The following is a 19,878-nucleotide window of genomic DNA, read 5'->3' on the forward strand; positions in this document are numbered from 1 at the left end:
GAAAAAGGACACAGAATCGGATAAACCAACAGGCGCATCGTGAGTATTGGTGTATCGATTAAAGTCAAGTAGATCTCTAACATCAGTATCAGGACAGCGCCTCAGAGACAAGAGAACAGATCATTCTAAACACCGACAAGGTCCATATCACATATACACGTGGCGAGTTGACTCAACGCAGCCGCCACCAGGACAAAATAAGCAATTCAGTCATCCAAGTTCACCATCCTCCCGAGTATTCCACCCGTCGGGTGAACTCCTCGCCGATTTGGACTCAGTTTCGCAGCCCCCTTCAAATTATAGACCCATCTTGGAGACATCTGACCTCTCACGATCTCCTTCGCCATCCTTACCAGCCGACCACCTACTCCACCTCATACAGTGGAACGCGTTTCGAGGACTTTGCGACACTAAACACATCCTCAGTCGCACAGTAATAGCTATAATTCCCGACACAAACCAAGCCAAAGACTTTGAAGATGTATTTGCCGAGTACACGCTTGTGCTCCCCAAAGCCGAAGGGGCAATGACTCTGCCACCGTCTCTTCAATTGACGCAAACCCAAATAAACATTGTTCACTCTACGTGGATTCATACGCTTCCATTTCCCAGGATGCGGGAGAATTTGATGCTGTGGGAGGATTGTTTTGATCATTTGGAGCTTGTCAGAGATATCATTGGCAACATACTCGATCCAATTCTTCTCTCGTTGAATCATTGGCTCCAGCCATTTTCGAAGGATGATAGGACTTGTAGTAGGATAGATGTGTCAGGGGACGAACACGATGATGAAGTCACTGCGTCTCGCGTTGGACTAATTTTATGGGGAGATCCTACGATAGTGGAGAGTTGGGAGATTACTCCGGGCTTCTTACGAAAGTGGGCATGGACTGTGGAGGGATGTGATGATCTGATGTACGCTACGAATCGATGGAGGAGGATTCGAGGTGAAGCACCTATACAATTGGTTGTCAACAACTGAGGCTGCTGCTCTGGAGCTAATACATTGTACCTATATGATCTCTTAAGTAGATCCAATAATTCTGAAGCTTCTGTCTGACTTTGTTCGACCTGTTTTCTCATATGCTGGGAATATAGCTTGATGATCAAGGGACAAAAATCAAATTCTGAATTAAAGCTGACAACCTCATCAGTGTCTTTTACCACCTTCCCATTGGCTACAATCTGGTAATCACCATAATGGACAAAGCCAACTCAACATCTTGCTCCTCACAAATCCCCCTAACACCTGCAAAGGCCGTTTCTGTACACTTCGGAGGCCCCTAGTTTCTTCTTTCTCATACATAAGTTCTCACCAGGAACACGCTCCATCTTAAACGTCAGCAGTATTCCGCAAAGAAGAAAACTGCCGCTCTCTGACATCCAACAGGCGCCTCAGCTGTCCCCCAAGCAAAGAATAATCAACGAAATCAGCCTTGGTAAGAACGAGGACCGCAAGACCAGACGGGAGGATCTCGCTCAGAGCTAGATTAGGCTCCTTACCCACCGTAGAGTCCAAAATATGACGCACCGGCATTCTCAACTCCTTCAAGGCCACAAACTCAACTATGGTCCCAAACCAATCCTGAGCCTTCTATATTGCTGGGACATCGTCAGTTGTTGCAACGAGTGTTTGTAGGTGTTGCAAAGGTACTCTGGGAGATTTGCTTCCCATCTTGGAGACCGCCCATAGTGTAACCTCTGAATCCAGGGTGAAGCTACCCCACCGCATATCGAGATGTTTAAGATTAGGAAGGAAAATTAGGATTACTGAAAGCCAAGCGGAGGTATCTTGTATGTTGAGCTTCTCTTCCTATTTAGTCAGCTCCTCGTCGTTGTCCGTGAATGACTGCAATGACTCGTGAGAAAGCGTGCGATTTTAGACCTGGACATCTTCGAAATAATCGCAGCATAAGCTCGGGAAGCAGATCTCGTGTACGAGAGGCTGAATTCCGGGGTTCTCCTGGAGCGCTTCCGCTAAGGGGACTTAGGTGAACGGCTCTTCGTATCTAATACTCGAATACACCGCGGTAAATGGCGCCGTGTTACAATGTCGAGACTTGGAGGAGATGGAGACGGTCTTTGGTTTCTTCGTCTTCGTCGAGGACGAGTAATGGTATTTCTTTTGGTAGGACTGGAGCCCATAGTCATTGTAGGTGGATGGTTGGATAGGGCCGGCGTTGGGTAATGACAGATTTGGCCCCCTACCCCCACGTCTTTCAGACTCCCGCCTGGCACATTTGCTAGAGCTTGGCTCTATTACTATGAGATCTGATACATGGAAAATCATAATAGGACTAAGCAAGGGCTGATTGTGGGTAACCTGATATCGCTCAGGGTGGTTTTGTATATGGGCCATGACACAAACTATATACGGATACGTACACCGTACAGTTTTCATTAACGAAGACGACTACACTTGCTCCTAAGCATCAGAAGCTAACAAAAAAAACCAAACATTCATAATGCAGTATAGGATGGTCAGAATTAATTATTAGTGAATGTTAATTAACTAAGTGAGCAAAAAATTCAAAAAGAAATTGCAAGCGATGGGATTCGAACCCATGCAACTTTCGTTACCAGGATTTCCGTTGACGGATATCAAGTGTGGATGCTTGAATCTGGCGCCTTAACCAACTCGGCCACACTTGCAAGTGTGATGCAAGACTTCTTATATTTTGCACCTATGTGTAGTATAAAAATAAGCCCCTTCTATCCCGTTCTAAATTCCAATGCCGGTAATTCTCTGGAGCATAGTAGATCACCACTTTATTATACTGCAAATAAAACCTAAATTGTATAGCACATCAATTATAGTACAAAAAGTTCAATCCTTGAAAGATACATGAGTCCCATCCTCCTTGACATGGATGCCCCGGTTCTTGTTGGGCGAACCGCGAGAACTAGAAGCCTCGCGGTCTCGGTTGCGCGCAGGGCCACCTTCAGTTGGGCCTCTCCAAGCACTGACGTCCTTGTTCGCAGGGCTCATATCTAGGGGGCTGTCTGGCTTTCCTTCCTTCTTGCTCTCTTCCTCTGTAGCCGCAAGCTCGCTCTCTGGTGCTGTGTTGGACGGATCAAATGCGGATGGGTGCTCGGCGACTTCGCCGTCTGTGCCTGATTTGGTGGTTTCTGAGCGCTGAGGGTCCAGTGCTTCGCGATCTTGGAGACCTTCGTATCGTGACTTTTTGGTACTGGGGGTTGTGCTGAAGCAGGCTTTCGGTGCCGTTGGAGTGGCAAGGGCTGGGAAGGTTGTTGAGAGTTGGGAGCGGGTTGTTGAGAGTTGAGAACGGGTTGCTCGAGCTGCTTGTGGACTGATTGAAATGATGGATTTCCACATATTGGATGGTTGGGATGCAGATAGCTGGGGTATTGACTTGTTCGGTAGGAATGGTTGGAATATTATAGAGGATTCGCTCTATATTGAGGTTGTAGAGGGGATGTAGTGGGCAACAAATGATTGTAGAGATGGGGTGAAGATGCTTTATTTCTACCAAGGGGCAATTCAGAGCAAGTTGAACATTTAAAGCCGTCATTATTCTCGTTCTTCCCTGTTCTCTGGACCCTGGGATCATGTTGACGTCATCTACATGGAACTGGTGGTGCTAGCCGAATCCGGTAATAAGCTTGCCCTAAGTCAACTCACCTATTGTACGTTGAGAGTACATTAAAGGGTGTGATCCTTTTTAAAAAATATAGAAAATTAGAAAAAATTGCTGCTTTGTATCTTTGGTTTCGGAGAATAAGCAAAATGAGACGGGGGAAATGAAAACAATAGGAAGAGGAGCAGGGCCAAATTAGCTACCGACAGTCTGGCAAGAAAGAATTACCTTATCGTGTCAGTTTGAGGGGGGATTCTCAATCGATCAGTTTCAGCTCAATTTGGGTGGTTAATATATCGCTATGGCAAATGGCTTTCAAAGACGTTTTCGAACGCGGGCTCGGTCTTCGCTCGGTGGTCTTGGGCAGCGATGGCAGAATATTGGGTAGATCAAAGTTCAATCTGCTGTAAGCATACCCTGGCAAAAGCAGTACCGCAGTCATTGAGGGACTGTGTACTCACGTAACTGATACGGATTGAGAGCGTTGGTGGTGGCAAGGTCTGTCTGTATCAGTGCGTGATTCTCGGAATACGAGAAAATACAACGAGAAAAAAAACGGTAAAGTAATAAACGGCACGCCCCTAGATCAAATTAATGTGTACACGACATATGCCACAAGTGGAGTAGAAGATCATCATATCAAACACTCAGTGGAAGGAACAACACCTGGTACTATGCGAATGCGAGGGCCCGCGTCGAGACAGACACGATCTACCAATAAGCAGAGGGCCTCGGCCTCATTCAACGCAAGTGCTGATGAGATGCACAACGTGCTCCTAGCGCAGGATGGGTGGGGAAATGTCTCGTTAGTTGCATATGACCGGCATCCCAGACAGCACCTGTCATTGGACAATGTGCCCGGCTGCAAGTCAGGATAAGTCCATGGCCAGACCTATCCCCGTGCGCTGACGGAACATGCAGGCGGTGGCATTTTCCCTCTCGAGCCCCAAATGTACGGCTCGCAGTACCCATTTGTCGCCCGTCAAAAGCAGGGCGTGTGGAGGATGCGGGAGCCTCCGTTCACTTTGAGATCACGGGATCAAAAGAGCCCGGCGCTGTGGGATCCTGTATGCGGGTCCTGGAATTCAATTTCAACGTTGTAGCACGTAGGGCCAAGGTTCAAGGTACGCAAAATCGGTCTGCAACGGCTCTAACCCGGTTCAAATTGATCTGCTATTTCACCCGGCAACTTCGCTTGTTGGGCAGAAATTCAAACCATGCTTTTGTCCACATCCTCGGCCTGATCCTTGCCAGGACGAAAGGCTGGTACACTAACAATATATGAGGAACTTTCGGTGGTAAGACGGAGCAAGAGGCAAAAAGGCAGGGGGGCTTCAGAAGTTGATTCGAGAATTTTTCTGGGCTAGACGCACCCAACTCGCCGCAGCAATGGATTGATCCACCAAGTATGACGGGGCCTTTTGCGGCTGTTCGCCATCGTCCAGGGATGCCAGTTGCCAACTCAACATGCCGGTCATGGATCATCTTCCTAGGGTATTCCTTGGTACAAGTGTTTGGGCGTAATCTCGGTGGCAGTCGCCGACGATCGCGTGCCGTATTGATGGGAGTCTCCCAAAAGGAAAACCCCCCTCTCTCCGAGGAGATTGCGGTAAAGCGGAAAGGCGGAAATGCAGAGAAATCTGCAGGATCTTCCATCAGACCCCGAAAACCGGTCATCCTCCGTCATACTCAATGATGAGAATAGCAATCTGGAGCCTCCGGGTGGAGGCTTTCATTGAATCCCCAAACGGCGACCCACAGTCTCGCAAACAGCCCTCGCTACCAGGAATCTGCAAATTGAACCAGAAGCAACGTGCCACGTCAGAGTCTCCGAGCTTTGGTGCAGCTGCATGTGGTTCAGCAATATGTGGAAGGTGTCACGGTTCGTGTCTGCGGCGAGCGCCGTACAGCAATCCGGTCCTATCATTTCCACCCAAAAAAGCAAGTGGGTGACGATGAACACACACACACACACACACACATGAACGGGGGCAAAAGCAGCCTCCCTCTTTGCAGGTGTGAGAGATCAGCTGAACGAAAATGGATCTATCTGGCCTGCATCCCTGGTTTCCGGGACGAGCACAAGAAAAATTCAATTCCATTGCCCGTATCCCGAACCCAAGTGCCAATGATAGAGCCTCAGAAGGGCAGGCATTGCCACTCAGGTTAGAACTATTGGCTGATAGTCATTGAGTGGGAAGGTGCGGCAGGCGTGGAACTAGAACCAAGTTTGAATTTTGATATCCCTGCGAGAAAGGCTCGGCAGGAATAACGCACGACGACTGGGGAATGATGGTTGCAACCATATGCTGAGACCAAAGGCCTACGTCCATATTGACCCAAATGCAGGAGGCGTCAGAGCCATGAGGAGCAATGGCAGGCAATGAGTCGGAATGTGCATGCGTATGCAATCACACAGACGGTAGTATCGGATAGACATTTTCTGTGGATGTAATATGGCGTTCGGTCAGAATCCCGTCTCAAAGCCCATGGTAATTGAAATGTTGAGCCAATCAAGAATTGTTTCTGGCGAGAATACATATCAAGATAGAACATCCCCTAGTGGTGGAGTCACAGGGGGTGTGCAGAGTCCCATCACATTCGGGAAGGCAGTAGCGTTTCTCTTGCATGAGAATACGGTCATCTTTGGAAGGGAGAGCCTGATCATAGCATCGATACGACAGCTGGCAAGTGCCGAGACCGAATCGGCCATGCAGGAGCAGAAATGTAAAACGCAACAGCATCACAGGAGTGTGTGTCCATGCGAACAGCCTGCACATGAAAGCGGGGAGACGTAGCTGGCGACAGCATGGTTGCAGTAGTCGAATCTGGAAACTCAAGGATTGACAGCCATGCATTGAGGGATTTTTGATCCATTGACCATCCGCGATGAGAGAAAATCGCCACGGCTAGAGGTTGCATGCATTCCTGAAGCAACCGGTTGTCAATGGTGGCTCCGTCCGATATACTATGGCCATCATACCGTCCCCACCACGCAGAGAACTGCTCACAGCCAACCGGATCCACGGTCAGGCAGGTTGTGTGAAATTCGTGGACTGGAAACCACGGATAATAAGCCATCGGGCACTGGTAACCGTCGATCAGTAGTGCGACGACACAAACATTGGAGATCGGAACTGTGGCATAAGAAACTCTCGTCCGAAACATAAATAGGCCAGTCAGGTCCTCCAGGATATTTTCAAATTCTAAATCACCCTCTTCAGTTTCATAAATCAAGTCTGAATTCTGCAAGCCAGACCAATAGATATTCCTCACAAGAAAGCTTCCACTCAATTTTTGTCTCAACTTCGAGGTTTTCTAAGCCCTTCAGGAAATCAGACAAAGGTCAACCTATCAAGTTGGTTAAGCGTGCCGCAAAGTCAGGTGCAACCAATAGCGAACCGCCATTCAAGCTGAAACAAAGACGGGAAATCGGGAGCAAGTGAGTTGTGTGGCACCTGCAGATTGAACAACACTAACGGATCTGATAGGCATGTGTTTCTACAACCAGAAGAGATTTGCCTGCGGAGACTGGAGCTGGACCAGCTTTGCCCACCGATGCAACTATGAGTACCGCACTGGCGAAACGTGCGGTATGAGACTTGTCAATATGACCGAGAACGAGAAGAGCAACTGCCGACTCTGCGAGAAGATTGAGACCAAATATCGCCGGCGAAGCGCCGAGGTCGAACGTTTGGACCGATGGAAACGAGAGGGTGCCACCCTGGTAGCCTCGATGGATCGGTCTCACAAAATGATCGTGGACCTCGAGAAAGAGATCCGCAACCTGCAACGGGAACGGGATGACCGAAGGAGCACTCTGCTCAGATAGTGTCGATTTGGATGCGCATAGCCAGTAGTGTCCCTCTCGCTGTTTTACTCTTTATTTCTCTTTCTTTTGGACAGGCGAATAGCGGCCTGTGTTCATTTGTTTCGGAACTTTTGTCTCCAAAGTTTTTTTGGTCGTTTGCCATTGCCTGCCACCATTTTCTTGGGTGGAGTTTGCAGCGTGTTTCATGTTTCATCATTTTATTCGTGACATAAAGTCCAAATCGAGTTTCTGCAAGGTGATGTGAGAACCACATTGCTCTTGAAAAGATTGACGAGAAATATAATTGGTTCGGTTTCCATATTGCTTTCTTTTCATAGGCTGTCAAGCTCTCAAAACATGTCAATGGGGACTAGTCATGCCATAAGCGCCGTGTTTTCCCTGGGTGAGCGGTTCGCTGAGACAGATCAAGATGGGTCGAGTCTCACAGGGTGAAGAGTGGCACCTACTACGACCAGAAGGGAAGGCTATCGACTTTTGTTAGAGCAAATGAAGGCCATTGAGAGCCGACAAGAGTCAATCCGATGCAATTGTGTAAGAGGGACACATATACCGCGTGAAACGGAATGCCCCTCATCTCATCCCCGCACGTGATAGTATGCAGCATGCTTATATAAGTATCTTGAGGAATCATAAGTTACCTGTCACAAAAGCTGCCCAATGTAAAATGTAAAGAAATTGAGAACTTCAAAGGTGGAAGTGGGCATGGTTGTCTTGCTGAAAGAATTGGGCGAGGCTGTTTGTTGGAAGCGGAAGAATATACATAGTTGTCTGAAGGGTCCCACTCCCTTCATGTGAACTCAGGTACCTCAATACAGACGTTGCTCGAGAATTTTGAAGATGAAAATGATTAGAATATTGTTTCCCTTCTCTTTATTACAAAGAGAATTTTTGTGAAGATAAAATTGGGCACTTAAGAGACATATGGAATTAGAGGCTCGGAGAATTTATTTGTGAAGACTGGGGGTCCTGCAGGCCTTTAGGCGCATCCACGTCTCTTGGGCCTACGTATACTGTCTGATTGAACGTTTTCGGAGCATTTATCATCAAATTGGGAGGCAGTATCGAACAGACAGCCCTGGAGACTGGGCCGTTGTGCATGCCACGTCACAAGCGAACAACAGATGCAGATAAGCAAGACCATATTGATGTATTGTTTAGACATGACCGTTCAGATTTGCAACTTGTTGATTATAGTCAAAAGTATTGGATTCGAGTATCTGAAACGGAAAAAGGGCATGAGGGTTTAATCTATTTTATGTCGCCAGCCTCGGGCTCATCATCGACCTTGGCCAACCCTTGTTCCCGCAGAAGAGCATCGATCTCATCCGCAGTCCATAGGTGGTGGTAGATCTTGCCACCCTTGGTCTTGCCCACTGTTGCGAACTCGACTGGTAAACAGGTTAGTATGGAAATAGGCGTATATTGGTGCGCACAAGGGACATGGTAACGACTCACTCTTCTCGCTGCTCAGCTTTGTCGAGTCCATAGTCTTGCTCAGCACCTTGACAGCCATAGCACAGGCCTCCTTCAGATCGCAATCCTCCTTGTAATCTTGCTTAAGGAGACTCTGTGCGCTTGCGTTGTTCGCACCAACGCTCGTGGCCTTCCAGCCTCCGTAGTTTCCACTGGGGTTGCTCTGGTACAGCTGGAACTGGCGGAGGTGGTCGTACCCAGCGTAGATGAATGAGACACCGAACGGACGGAGACCACCATGTTGGGTATATCCTTGCTTCAGATCACACAGCCGGCGGACAAGCTGTTCACAGGGGATGTCTTCGTTGTAGGTAAGGAGATAGCGTTGGGCGTTCTGGCGAGCGTAGTTGATCAGAATGTTGGCATCTGCGTTCATACCGGCAACGGCGCAAATCATGTTACTGGAAAGGGTTAGCTTTCATCATGTCCAGAATATTCAACAGCCTCAGCTGGAATAGGAATAAGGGCGCTTTACTCGTTGATTGTGTAGAGCTTCTCGGCGGAGGTATCCTGCTCCAGCAACTTGCTGGTCACCTTCCTCTCGGCGGCGAGAACAATTCCATCCTTGGCTAGAATTCCAAGGGCTGTGCCAGCGTGTGAGATAGCCTCAAGCGCATATTCGACCTGGTAGAGTCGACCCTCTGGGGAGAAGATGGTGGTCTTTCCAGCAGCGTCATAGGTTAGCCGGAGCTGCACAAATGGAATGACGGTGTGAACAAACCCGGGAATCGTATCTCCGAGACATCGTAAATGGAAATGGGGAATAGAAAGCAACAAAAACTGGGAAGGGAGGAGACTAAGGGTTGTGGACGATCGAGATGATGGAGGTTAGTGGTGAAGACCGTAGAAGCTCCAGGCAACTCGCCCTGGCGCGTCCTCTGTCATCCAAAAGCTCGGACCACTTCACCACACCAAAGCTTCGTTGCGACAATTTCATCACTTAGACCTGCAACAACCGGGGAACTTTGGGCTGTGATCACTCTTTTCAATTAAGCAATTTGAATCGCTATGCTTAAGTCAACATACACTGCTCCTCCTCCTTTGCCCCCAGGTTGGACAGAGCATCGAGCTCCCACGGGTGAGTCTTGCGTTGGAGATATCTTGAACATTTTGAGCATGGCTAACACCCAAGTTAGGTCATTTATACTACTATAACTCTTCTACTAAGCAATCGACATACACCAGGCCTCAATCAGCCCCCGAGCCTGCACCGGCTGCGCCCGATTTCCCCCAACCAACCTATGATCCTGAGACATTACCTGCATTCTCTTCAACACCCTATGGACCGGCAGGATTTGGCCCAGGAACCGCACAGCTTGATCAACGACAAGGACTTCATGGCCGGGGAGGGTTCCGCGGCGGCAGAGGCTATCATGACCATCGCCAGAGAGGACCTGAAGATCGACCAAAGAAGAAACACGCCATACCCGATTGCGCACCATGGTTACTAGTTAAGACCAAGCTTGGGAGGCGATTTGTCTTCAATCCCGACACAAATGAAAGCTTTTGGAAGTTTCCCCAGGAGGTTTTAAAGGGTGTTATTGAATTCGATCGCCTTGAGCGTGACAAAAAGGAAAAGAAAGAACGAAGCGAGGAGCCCGAAAAACCTGCCAAAGACACAGCACCTTCGAAGCAAGGCGACCACGCAGAACCACAAGAAGCCACAGAAGAAGCCCAAGGCGCTGACGACGATGATGAGTACGAAGAGGTCGAGGTTACAGACAGCGAAGGAGAAGATGGCCAGTCATCCAAGCGCGCACGAACTGAAAGTGAGGGTGCCCAAGACCGGCCTTTAGAATTTACTGAGGAAGATATGGAATATCAACTCGCCGCCATGGGAGAAGACTATGGGCTTGACCCCGGCGAATACGGCGAGGCCGGGGAAGAAGAATGGGAAGAGGGCGCAGAAGGCCTACCACTCACTGAGGCTGATGCCGAAGCTCTATTCCGCGATCTGCTCGATGATTTCCAAATCAACCCTTTCACAACATGGGAAAATGTCATCGAAGAAGGGCTTATCATCGAGGATCCTCGGTACACAGCACCCGCAAACATGAAGGCACGACGAGAAATATTCTCCAATTGGACCCGAGACCGTATCCAATACGTCAGGGATCAAAAGGCGAAGCAGGAAAAGACAGATCCGCGCATTAAATACCTGGCATTGTTGCAAGAACATGCGTCCCCAAAGCTTTATTGGCCCGAGTTCAGGCGCAAGTACAGGAAAGAGCCAGAGATGAAGGATTCTCAGCTTTCGGATAAAGATCGAGAGAAGTTTTACAGGGACTACATCTCGCGTTTGAAGCAACCGGAAAGTACCCGGAAATCCGATCTGTCTGCCTTGCTCAAATCAGTCCCCTTGCACTCATTAAATCGCTCTTCGAACGTTGAAGCTCTACCAACCGTTATCATTACTGATATTCGCTATATTGGGCTCGCACCCAAGGTGCGCAATTCCTTGATTGAGGCATATATATCTACCCTTCCTCCGGCACCAGAGGGGCAAATGACGCCAGAGGAAAAAGCAGAACTTGACCGAAAAAGAAACGAGCGGGAGAAGCGTGAAAAGGCCTTGGCTGATCGGGAAAAGCGAGTGGAGGAAGAGAAACGGAGACAGCATGGAGATCTCATCCGTGGCAAACATCTTCTCCGCGAAGGCGAAGCCGAAATCGAAGAGGCAATGAAGGTCAACAAGGACGGACTACGGAGCTACATGGACATTGACCAGGTGAAAACAGAAGGAGAAAAGCCAAGCCAATAGATGCGACGAGACATAGCTTTTTGAAAATCAGTCAGCCAAATTCTATTATACAAGCCGACGGCGATATTGCATGACGCCAATGCCATTCAATTTCTGAGGGTATCATTGTAGACGAGAGGGAGCAATCATCCCCTCGCGCGGACCAATCGTAGATTCAATTTAACCATAAAGGCAATCATTTCAATCGCCAGTCATCCCAATCCTCATCGTCATCGTCATCATCGTCGTCGTTGTCGCTTTCGGCAGAGTCCTGCTCCGCTGACGCCGACCCCATGGCTTCATCTCGTGCCTGATCTTCGGCGCGTTTTTTGCGCAGCTCCTCGCGCTTCTGCTTGAGGATTCTAACCCGCTCCTCCAACTGATCCATTTCATCGAATTCCTCTTCCATAAACCGCGCGGCATCCTCCCGCTCGCCTTCCAACTCCGCATCTCGGTTTTGGGTGGCAGCAGCCTTCTCTCGAGCTTGCTGCGCAGCAAGTTCTTCGGTAGTGATTGGCGCTGCTGATATCGTAGCCTCTGCAGCGAGAGCAGCCGGTGCCTGTGGTACACGAGATGGTGCGGCGACCTCCCGTTCAAATGCCGCCCATTCGTCTTCATCAATAGCCATAGCCTGGGGTTGTGGTGGCGCCGTAGTTATCGTTTCTTCTGCAAAATGAGTTTCCTCGACAACATCCTCAGGTCCGTCAACTGGAGGCTCTGGGCCCGCGACATCTTCGACTTGCGCTGAACCTTCGTCATCGCTGATTTGCTCTGTGCTTGCTGCGCCAGAGGTCGACTGGATAGCATCAAGATCGGCCGCGCGGAGCTTCTTTCGCATCAAGCCATCTCCGCTGTCAACTTTGCGCTTCTTGGTAACCCGGTTCCCTGTTGTGTTTGGTTGGGATGTGCCCTTGCGCGAAGCTAGCTCACTCCGAAGAAGGGATCGAATGTCGGCCATATTATCTGCGATATGTCGGATGGGATGGAAAAAAGAGAGTTGTAAAAGTAACCAAGGAGTGGATAAATGTGTTGAAATCCGAACAAGCCTCGGCCTGAATAATAAAAGAGCCTATGATTAAGTGGGGAATCTGGAGAAGCTTCAAGATTCGAAGCCGCGAACCTGTGGCTGGTGATGTCACATGATCATTACTAATCTCGGGAGGCAAAGCCACTTGATCTCTCCTCACCTAACAGCTTCACTTCTTTCCTTCATTCATCTCCCTTGGCATCACTGCGTTTGCCATCAAAATTTACAAACCCCAACACCACGCTAGTTTTCACTACAAGCTCACTTTTCAGTTTTTACTGCAGAGTGCGCGATTGAGGTTTGAACACCTACACGCGACCCCGCCCAGCGCCAAGTGTCGATTTGACGCGCAGCAAGGGATTGCACAGTCCAACACAACATCCACTTCGGCGCGTTTCTCACCCCCGCGCGTCCGTTTCACAAAATATTGCGCCCGTTCTGGATCACAGTTGTTGATCAAGTAATACCTGGGCACACTATTCATCGTCTTCTTGTTGTATTACTTTAGCGCCTTGAGCCTGTAGAGACCGTGGTCAGCCCTGGGTAGCAAACTTGCACCCAGATTGTGAACAACTCAAAAGACATTTATCTTTCTAGCGCTGTAGTACGCGCTCAATTTACCATTTATCATGGCTGGTAAGCTTTCGTACTCCACTGTGGACAACGCAGTCAAACCACTTTGGGGTGGCAGCGCGCCCTCAAGCTGCGTCGCAAACCATTTACATGACCAGACGCTAATGACAAGATCAGATGAACCACGACGCTCCGGTCGCGCCACCAAGGGCCAGCACAAGAACCTCGAGTTACCTCCCGATGCCCCCGGCAAGAAAGGAAAAAGCAAGAGCCCCAAGGAGAGGAGCGCGAAGTTGTCTGCCGAACCTACCCCGGGTCCCAGTGAAGGAGAAGGAGAAGAGGAGGAGATAATCCGATGCATCTGTGGGGAATATGAAGAGGAGGAAGATGTTGAGCGAGACATGATCTGCTGCGACCAGTGCTCGGCATGGCAACACAACGACTGCATGGGCTTGACGTTCGGCAAGGGCCAAGAACCAGATCAGTACTACTGTGAACAATGTCGGCCTCAAAATCACAAGGCCTTGCTCGCCAAGATTGCTGCTGGCGAGAAGCCTTGGGAGAAGGTTGCCGAGAGACGTCGCCAAGAAGCAGAGGAGAAGAAGTCCAAGCGCAAGAAGGGCAAGAAGGGAACCGCCCGCAAAGGAAGAATGAGTGAGAGCAGGACAGATGCAGGCACACCAGTACGTACTGCAACCTCGAGTACGCCTGGTCCCCATGAATCCCCTGCACCCGCTGTGTCTGCGTCAGCCGAGCCAGAGAAGAATGGCCATGCTGACTCTCGGCGATCGAGTACGCACAAGCGCAAACTTGAAGAGAGTGCCGAGGCAGAGAATGTAAGTTCTTGCATCTTATCCAAGCTCCTGACTGGGACATGCTAACTGTTTATTCCAGGGTCCACAGGTCAAGCAGCAAAGGATATCACCCCAATCGACCAGCGCAGCAGGTATCCCAATGTCGACTGAACCCCAAGTCAAGCCAGATCCTACCCCTGAAGCACCCGTTGTTGGAAACCTGCAGGACCTTGTCCCTGCCCGCAAGAGTGTGGCTACAGCGCTCCTCAAGCTATTTGTAGAACAGATTGCCGCGGCCCAAAAGACCAAGGCTTTTACTTTGAGTGCCGGAAAGTCGGCGGAGGACGTTGCACGGCCACTCGCTTTATCCATTGAGGATGCCATGTACGAGAGTATCTGCGGACGTTCGGGCGATCCCACTGAACCATATAAGTCGCAATTCCGCTCGATCAACTTCAACGTAAAGAAGAATGCTTCTCTACGAGATCGTTTGCTTGTAGGTAGTCTCTCTCCAAAGGCGTTGTCTCAAATGACATCGCAGGAGATGGCCAGCGAAGAGTTGCAGCAGAAAGACGCCGAGATCAAGCGGGAAGCAGAACGTCAGCACATGATTATCCAAGATCAAGGCCCCCGGATCCGACGCACGCACAAGGGAGAAGAATTGATCGAAGACGAGAACCATGCCGCCAACGATTCCGTCTTCTCTGCCGGACCCCGTCGTGCTACCGGCGATGGTGAAGGCAGCCCAACTGCCAACAGTCCGTCCAGTCCAAAGGGACAGCGATCCAAGATTGACGGTCCCCATCGTGGCGTCTCGCCAGAAGGTGCTCATCATGACCACGTCTTCCCGGAGGTTGCCGCAAACATTCGTGAGTCGGTGCCCAGGGGCAGGGCCCAAGCAGACGCCGAGATCGACCAACTTTTGCGAGACGACGAACCCGATTCTCCTCCTTATTCCCCAAAGGACTTTGATGACGACGGCACTGTGTGGCGTGGAAAGGTCACAATGTTCCCCATCGGAGAGTTTTCCTCGTCCGCAAAGCATGTGGGAGGCGCTGACTTGAGTGGCCGCATCCCATGGAGCCAGCTTTCGCCACCCACAATGTTTGTTGACGGACGTATCGATATCAAGCGGGCCACAGACTACCTCTGCGGTCTGCAATTTAGCAAGTCTACCGACGTTTCTGTGATTGCAGTCACCAGCCCTAGCCAACCCGAGGACCGCGCCGGTTTCGACAAGATCTTTGACTACTTCCACAGCCGCCAACGCTACGGTGTGATTGGAAAGCACCCCCTGTCTGCTGTCAAAGATACCTACATCGTCCCAATGGAAGTCGGCACCACCAAGATGCCCGAGTTCATCGAACTACTTGAAAACATCTCCCTGGAGGCGCCCATCACTGAGCGCATGCTTCTCACCGTCTTCGTCGTCAAGACTGGCGAGTCAACCCCTCCATCCGTACAGCCATCCTCCCACCAGGCCAGCCAGGAGCCACCCGTGTCCGCAAGCCCCCTCACAGCTGTAGCGGGAACCCCCCAACAGCCTCATTTCAGCGCTGGAGTCGCACCGACTCCTCCCCATTTCGGCGGATACAACTCAACCAACGGAGCCCTCAACCAGCAAACGCCCACACCGGCAGCACAGATCCCGCCTCAGCAGCCCCCGCTGACCGGCCTGCCCGCTGCTGTTCAAGTGTTAGGCTCTCAAGTTGAAGCGCCTGCTATCCAACAATTGTTGAAGACCGCACCTAACGTGGAAATAGCGCAGCTGAACGTTGTCCGCGAAATTCTGGCTCGCCAACCGGCGGCCGCAGCATCCTACGACACCTTGATGCAAGCTCTATTTGAGACCCAAGCGAACGGCGGTCAAGTTCCTCAATAGGGCCTTCGATAGAATTATGCTTATGATAGTCATACATTTTTCCTGTACAGTTTACTTCATATTGGGGTTTCATCATTCGTTTGCAAGGCTGCACTCGCAGTCTGGTGTTCGGGGCTCGAGTCTGGGAAATTGGGTCTCCTTTATTGACGTGGAATGCTCACCACCGAATGTTCTTCAAATTTTATTTCTGCTGGTTTTCTCTCAAAATGAATACTGGTTGTCCTTAGTCTTTCAAATTTCATAGGCATTACCCTACAATATTTCTCTTAGGTTTCAACTCGAAGGGATCCATGTTTAACTTCATTCAGCTTAGTCCCCAAAGTATGTAATTGATATGTTCAGATTGATTCTGTAGCTTCCACATAATCTGACTAAGAACTAGAGAGGACAGCGAGATCAGCTCTGCTGTGATACAAAGTGCATTGATTAAGGGCTGGTAACATATGTCCATGGCCAAGTGCAAAAAGAAAGAAAAAAATCTGGATATTGAGCACATTGTCTTATGACCCTCCTAATCGCCATCCGAACATCGTCCACGAAATCAAATAAAACGCCTGCGCTATGCAAAAGGACCGAGCCCAAGGCCTGGAGGTCAAACCAGGGACACAGATCAGTATCTTCCATGACCACCACCACCGCGTCGCCTATAACCGCCGCCGCCACCACCACCACCGCCATAGCGGGGACCACGACCGGCGTTGGGACGACCACCAGAGGTGTAAGGGTTATCGTCTTCTTCGTGCTGACGTACAGGCGGGGCGCGTCCCTTGAGCTCGACACTCAGCTTCTTGCAGTTCTTGCGCATATCCGAGTATCCCATATGCATCTTTCCGAAGAAATGATCGGCCAGACGGCGGTCGTTATCAAGACGGGACAAGTAAGCGCCGCACACGTCGCATACTTGGAGCTTTTGGTGGCCCGAGGGGCCAGATGTATCTTGAAGATTCTTGAGATCGCGTTCAAGAGTTTCCTTTTGGAACTTTGCTGTGCGGACTTTGTGCATTTCACTGAGAGCCATTGAGACCGAACCTGTCTCGCCTAGGACGGAGACTTCGAGAAGGCCGGAGTTGATGGTGTTGGACAGATCAGCGATTTGTTTGAGCTATGAACAGTCAGTAAACAGTCCAAACTATACGAATAATTTTGAAGAGTAAAAGCGAAAGCGCAACGCACCAGGGTATTGGTTTGCCGAATCTCATCCGGGGTCTTTTCGAGTCTGCGCTGCGCACTGTCAATTCGGCGGTCACAGTCGTCAATGTACTTCTGCATGTCGCGCATGTAATCAAAATCGAAGCCCCATTTCGCCTTCTCTGACGGAGACGCAGTGTCATATTCTGTCTTCAGGCCTTCGCTGTGAACTTTCGGGCAAGGACCGAGGTCTTGCTTTGTGTTGGTGAACAGGTCGTGCGGGCAAGTGCCAACCAGGTAAGACCGGCAAACTTTCGCGTCTGTGATAGAGAGCTGGGAATTGCGACCCTGGGCACTAGTTCCAATGAGTTGGTCCGCTATCAGAAGAATCAGTGTTAGCTTGAACCGGAGACATATTGAGATCTGGAGCTCTGCTTTGAGGGTACAAAGAAAGTCACGTACCTCCCATGAGCTGCTCAAGCAGCTTCCTCTGTTCCGCCGCCATGATGATTGCGTGTGCACCAGGCTTTTAAAAAAAGAGAGGGCGAGTAATTGTCAATGGGCTGGTTGGAGGCAAACTGCGAAGTCTTTCGGTTTCGGTGCATTTGGCGCCAAGGAAGGCGGTGAGGCTCCGCAGTCAACAGACCAGATGGACAACTCTCGAAGCTTGGGAGTTTCGCTTTGCATTCGATGCCGAGTTGCTATTTCTGCTTTGACTAACAGGGTCTGACTGTTCGGAGCTATAGGTCAATCTCTCGTTCTTTCGCGATCGACCTTCCCCTGTCCTGTCAATTGACATACATGAAGACCGAGCTCCGGCAAGCATGAAGTCATGACGGTCCTCTCAATACTTTCTCTGCCATTTGTCGCAGTCCTTTTGACGCTATGGAGCTCGCTGACACTCGCCTCCGATTATCATGAGAACTTGCTCCTACAGCCTCTCCCACAATCCTCCCTCCTAGCATCGTTCAACTTCCGGAGCAATACATCGCAACAATCATTCGACCAACAACACTTTAGATATCTGCCCCGCGCGCTTGGTCAGATCTTACAGCATGCTCAAACCAAAGAGCTACACCTACGTTTTACTACAGGACGATGGGACGCCGAAAGCTGGGGATCACGGCCGTGGAATGGGAGCAAAGAAGGAGGCACCGGCGTGGAGCTATGGGCATGGATTGATGCGCCAGGCGATGATGAGTATGTGGTACTTCCGAGAGGTAATATAAGTGCCTCACAATGCTGACATTCTCAGAGCATTTGCCAAATGGATCACCCTGACTCAATCTCTCTCCGGGTTGTTCTGCGCTTCGTTGAACTTTGTGGATTCAACTCGCACCACTAGGCCGGTGGTTTCTTTCGAGCCGACTGGGGACCACTCAGTGGCAAATCAACTTCATCTGCTGCATGGAACCCTCCCCGGAGAGGTTGTCTGCACGGAGAACTTAACCCCTTTCTTAAAGTTGCTTCCATGCAAAGGAAAGGCGGGTATTTCTACGTTATTCGATGGCCATAAGCTGTTTGATGCAGCATGGCAGAGTATGTCAGTGGATATTCAGCCAGTCTGTTCTTCGGATGGAGAATGTGTTATCCAGATCGAGCAAACAGTGGATATGGTTTTGGACATTGATCGGTCAAAGCGGTCTCGATCGAACCCAATTCCTCGACCTGTGCCTAATGACCAGTTGATCTGTGACACCTCCAAACCTTACCATGCAGATGATACTTGCTACCCGCTGGAAAAGATGAATGACAAAGCTTGGAGTCTAGCGGAAATCTTTGGCCGTAGTCTGACTGGCGTTTGCCCTCTCGCAGACTCCGATAGTGCTAGTGATCAAAGCGTCTGTCTTCGAGTTCCCCATGAAAGGGGAGTCTTCACTTCCGAAGAAGCCCAAGAGATCAAAAAGGAAGATGGGATCACACGCTGCTTCAAATTGACGCCATCGACATCCTTTGATCTGTCAATTCCACAGCAACCAGTGACTACAGAAATTCCATTGGACGAGCCTGTTCTCCACGCCGAGCGAACCATTGTTGGCCATGGCCAGGAACGTGGTGGAATGCGTATCATTTTTGGCAACCCATCCAACATCAGACCTGTCGATTTCATTTACTTCGAGTCCCTCCCATGGTTCCTGCGGCCATATATTCACACCCTGCGTGCAACTATCACAGGAACTGATGGAGTTCCACGCGAGATTCCCGCCTCCGATATTATCAAGGAAACATACTATCGTCCTGCCATTGACCGTGAGCGTGGAACACAATTGGAACTTGCACTCTCGGTACCAGCCGCATCAACAGTCACTCTCACATACGATTTTGAGAAGGCTATTCTGCGGTACACCGAGTACCCTCCAGATGCCAACCGCGGATTTAATGTTGCACCTGCAGTCATCCGCATCTTGGACAAGGCCCACAACTCGCCGATTTATATCCGCTCTACAAGTCTTCTTCTTCAACTGCCTACCCCGGATTTCAGCATGCCGTACAATGTGATTATCCTCACTAGTACTGTCATTGCACTCGCTTTCGGTACTGTTTTCAACATTCTGGTGCGGCGCGTGGTCTCTGTGAACGAGGCTGAAGCCCTTGGTGCACAGAGCTTGAAAGGAAAGTTAGTAGGCAAATTAGTGGCCTTGCGTGATCGATTCCGCGGGAAAGACACCAAGGTCGAATAGTTCATAATCGAAACGAATGCATTACAATACGTGAATAGAGAAAGATTTTGGGACATTGGAACATTAGAGAGTATTCTTTACTTGATAGGTCACGCCGCTCGCCAATGACAACATGGCAGGGTAACATGACCTGCGAGATCATCGAAATT

The 19,878-nt window shown here is 49.9% G+C and overlaps 10 protein-coding genes across 10 annotated transcripts; 4 read left to right on the plus strand and 6 right to left on the minus strand.

Moving 5' to 3' along the window:
* Positions 1-1,333: 1,333 nt before the first annotated feature.
* N7508_001493 (uncharacterized protein) lies at positions 1,334-1,732 on the minus strand (the record flags this gene model as incomplete). The annotated part of the gene is made up of 2 exons (XM_058459559.1): positions 1,334-1,594; positions 1,655-1,732. The coding sequence occupies 2 exons, from the start codon at positions 1,730-1,732 to the stop codon at positions 1,334-1,336; spliced, it is 339 nt and encodes a 112-aa protein (XP_058323091.1).
* Positions 1,733-2,827: 1,095 nt separating this feature from the next.
* N7508_001494 (uncharacterized protein) lies at positions 2,828-3,337 on the minus strand (the record flags this gene model as incomplete). The annotated part of the gene is made up of 1 exon (XM_058459560.1): positions 2,828-3,337. The coding sequence occupies one exon, from the start codon at positions 3,335-3,337 to the stop codon at positions 2,828-2,830; it is 510 nt and encodes a 169-aa protein (XP_058323092.1).
* A 1,131-nt stretch (positions 3,338-4,468) lies between these two features.
* N7508_001495 (uncharacterized protein) lies at positions 4,469-5,084 on the minus strand (the record flags this gene model as incomplete). The annotated part of the gene is made up of 2 exons (XM_058459561.1): positions 4,469-4,622; positions 4,876-5,084. The coding sequence occupies 2 exons, from the start codon at positions 5,082-5,084 to the stop codon at positions 4,469-4,471; spliced, it is 363 nt and encodes a 120-aa protein (XP_058323093.1).
* A 2,008-nt stretch (positions 5,085-7,092) lies between these two features.
* N7508_001496 (uncharacterized protein) lies at positions 7,093-7,431 on the plus strand (the record flags this gene model as incomplete). Its single annotated transcript, XM_058459562.1, has 1 exon — positions 7,093-7,431. One exon carries the CDS (start codon positions 7,093-7,095, stop codon positions 7,429-7,431), a length of 339 nt encoding a protein of 112 aa, XP_058323094.1.
* Positions 7,432-8,607: 1,176 nt separating this feature from the next.
* Positions 8,608-9,649, minus strand: pre9 (proteasome core particle subunit alpha 3; the record flags this gene model as incomplete). Its single annotated transcript, XM_058459563.1, has 4 exons — positions 8,608-8,819; positions 8,887-9,305; positions 9,380-9,564; positions 9,626-9,649. 4 exons carry the CDS (start codon positions 9,647-9,649, stop codon positions 8,680-8,682), a joined length of 768 nt encoding a protein of 255 aa, XP_058323095.1. The 3' UTR covers positions 8,608-8,679.
* Positions 9,650-9,912: 263 nt separating this feature from the next.
* Positions 9,913-11,665, plus strand: N7508_001498 (uncharacterized protein; the record flags this gene model as incomplete). The annotated part of the gene is made up of 2 exons (XM_058459564.1): positions 9,913-9,982; positions 10,041-11,665. 2 exons carry the CDS (start codon positions 9,913-9,915, stop codon positions 11,663-11,665), a joined length of 1,695 nt encoding a protein of 564 aa, XP_058323096.1.
* Positions 11,666-11,840: 175 nt separating this feature from the next.
* On the minus strand, positions 11,841-12,602 carry N7508_001499 (uncharacterized protein; the record flags this gene model as incomplete). The annotated part of the gene is made up of 1 exon (XM_058459565.1): positions 11,841-12,602. One exon carries the CDS (start codon positions 12,600-12,602, stop codon positions 11,841-11,843), a length of 762 nt encoding a protein of 253 aa, XP_058323097.1.
* A 698-nt stretch (positions 12,603-13,300) lies between these two features.
* N7508_001500 (uncharacterized protein) lies at positions 13,301-15,920 on the plus strand (the record flags this gene model as incomplete). The annotated part of the gene is made up of 2 exons (XM_058459566.1): positions 13,301-14,080; positions 14,139-15,920. 2 exons carry the CDS (start codon positions 13,301-13,303, stop codon positions 15,918-15,920), a joined length of 2,562 nt encoding a protein of 853 aa, XP_058323098.1.
* Positions 15,921-16,530: 610 nt separating this feature from the next.
* Positions 16,531-17,553, minus strand: N7508_001501 (LUC7 domain-containing protein; the record flags this gene model as incomplete). Its single annotated transcript, XM_058459567.1, has 3 exons — positions 16,531-17,022; positions 17,094-17,425; positions 17,511-17,553. The coding sequence occupies 3 exons, from the start codon at positions 17,551-17,553 to the stop codon at positions 16,531-16,533; spliced, it is 867 nt and encodes a 288-aa protein (XP_058323099.1).
* A 327-nt stretch (positions 17,554-17,880) lies between these two features.
* On the plus strand, positions 17,881-19,729 carry gpi16 (GPI-anchored transamidase subunit GPI16; the record flags this gene model as incomplete). Its single annotated transcript, XM_058459568.1, has 2 exons — positions 17,881-18,248; positions 18,304-19,729. 2 exons carry the CDS (start codon positions 17,881-17,883, stop codon positions 19,727-19,729), a joined length of 1,794 nt encoding a protein of 597 aa, XP_058323100.1.
* Between the last annotated feature and the right edge of the window lie 149 nt (positions 19,730-19,878).

The sequence above is a fragment of the Penicillium antarcticum genome (assembly GCF_028974205.1).
Source record: "Penicillium antarcticum strain IBT 31339 chromosome Unknown utg000002l_segment0_segment0, whole genome shotgun sequence".
Lineage (NCBI taxonomy): Eukaryota > Fungi > Ascomycota > Eurotiomycetes > Eurotiales > Aspergillaceae > Penicillium > Penicillium antarcticum.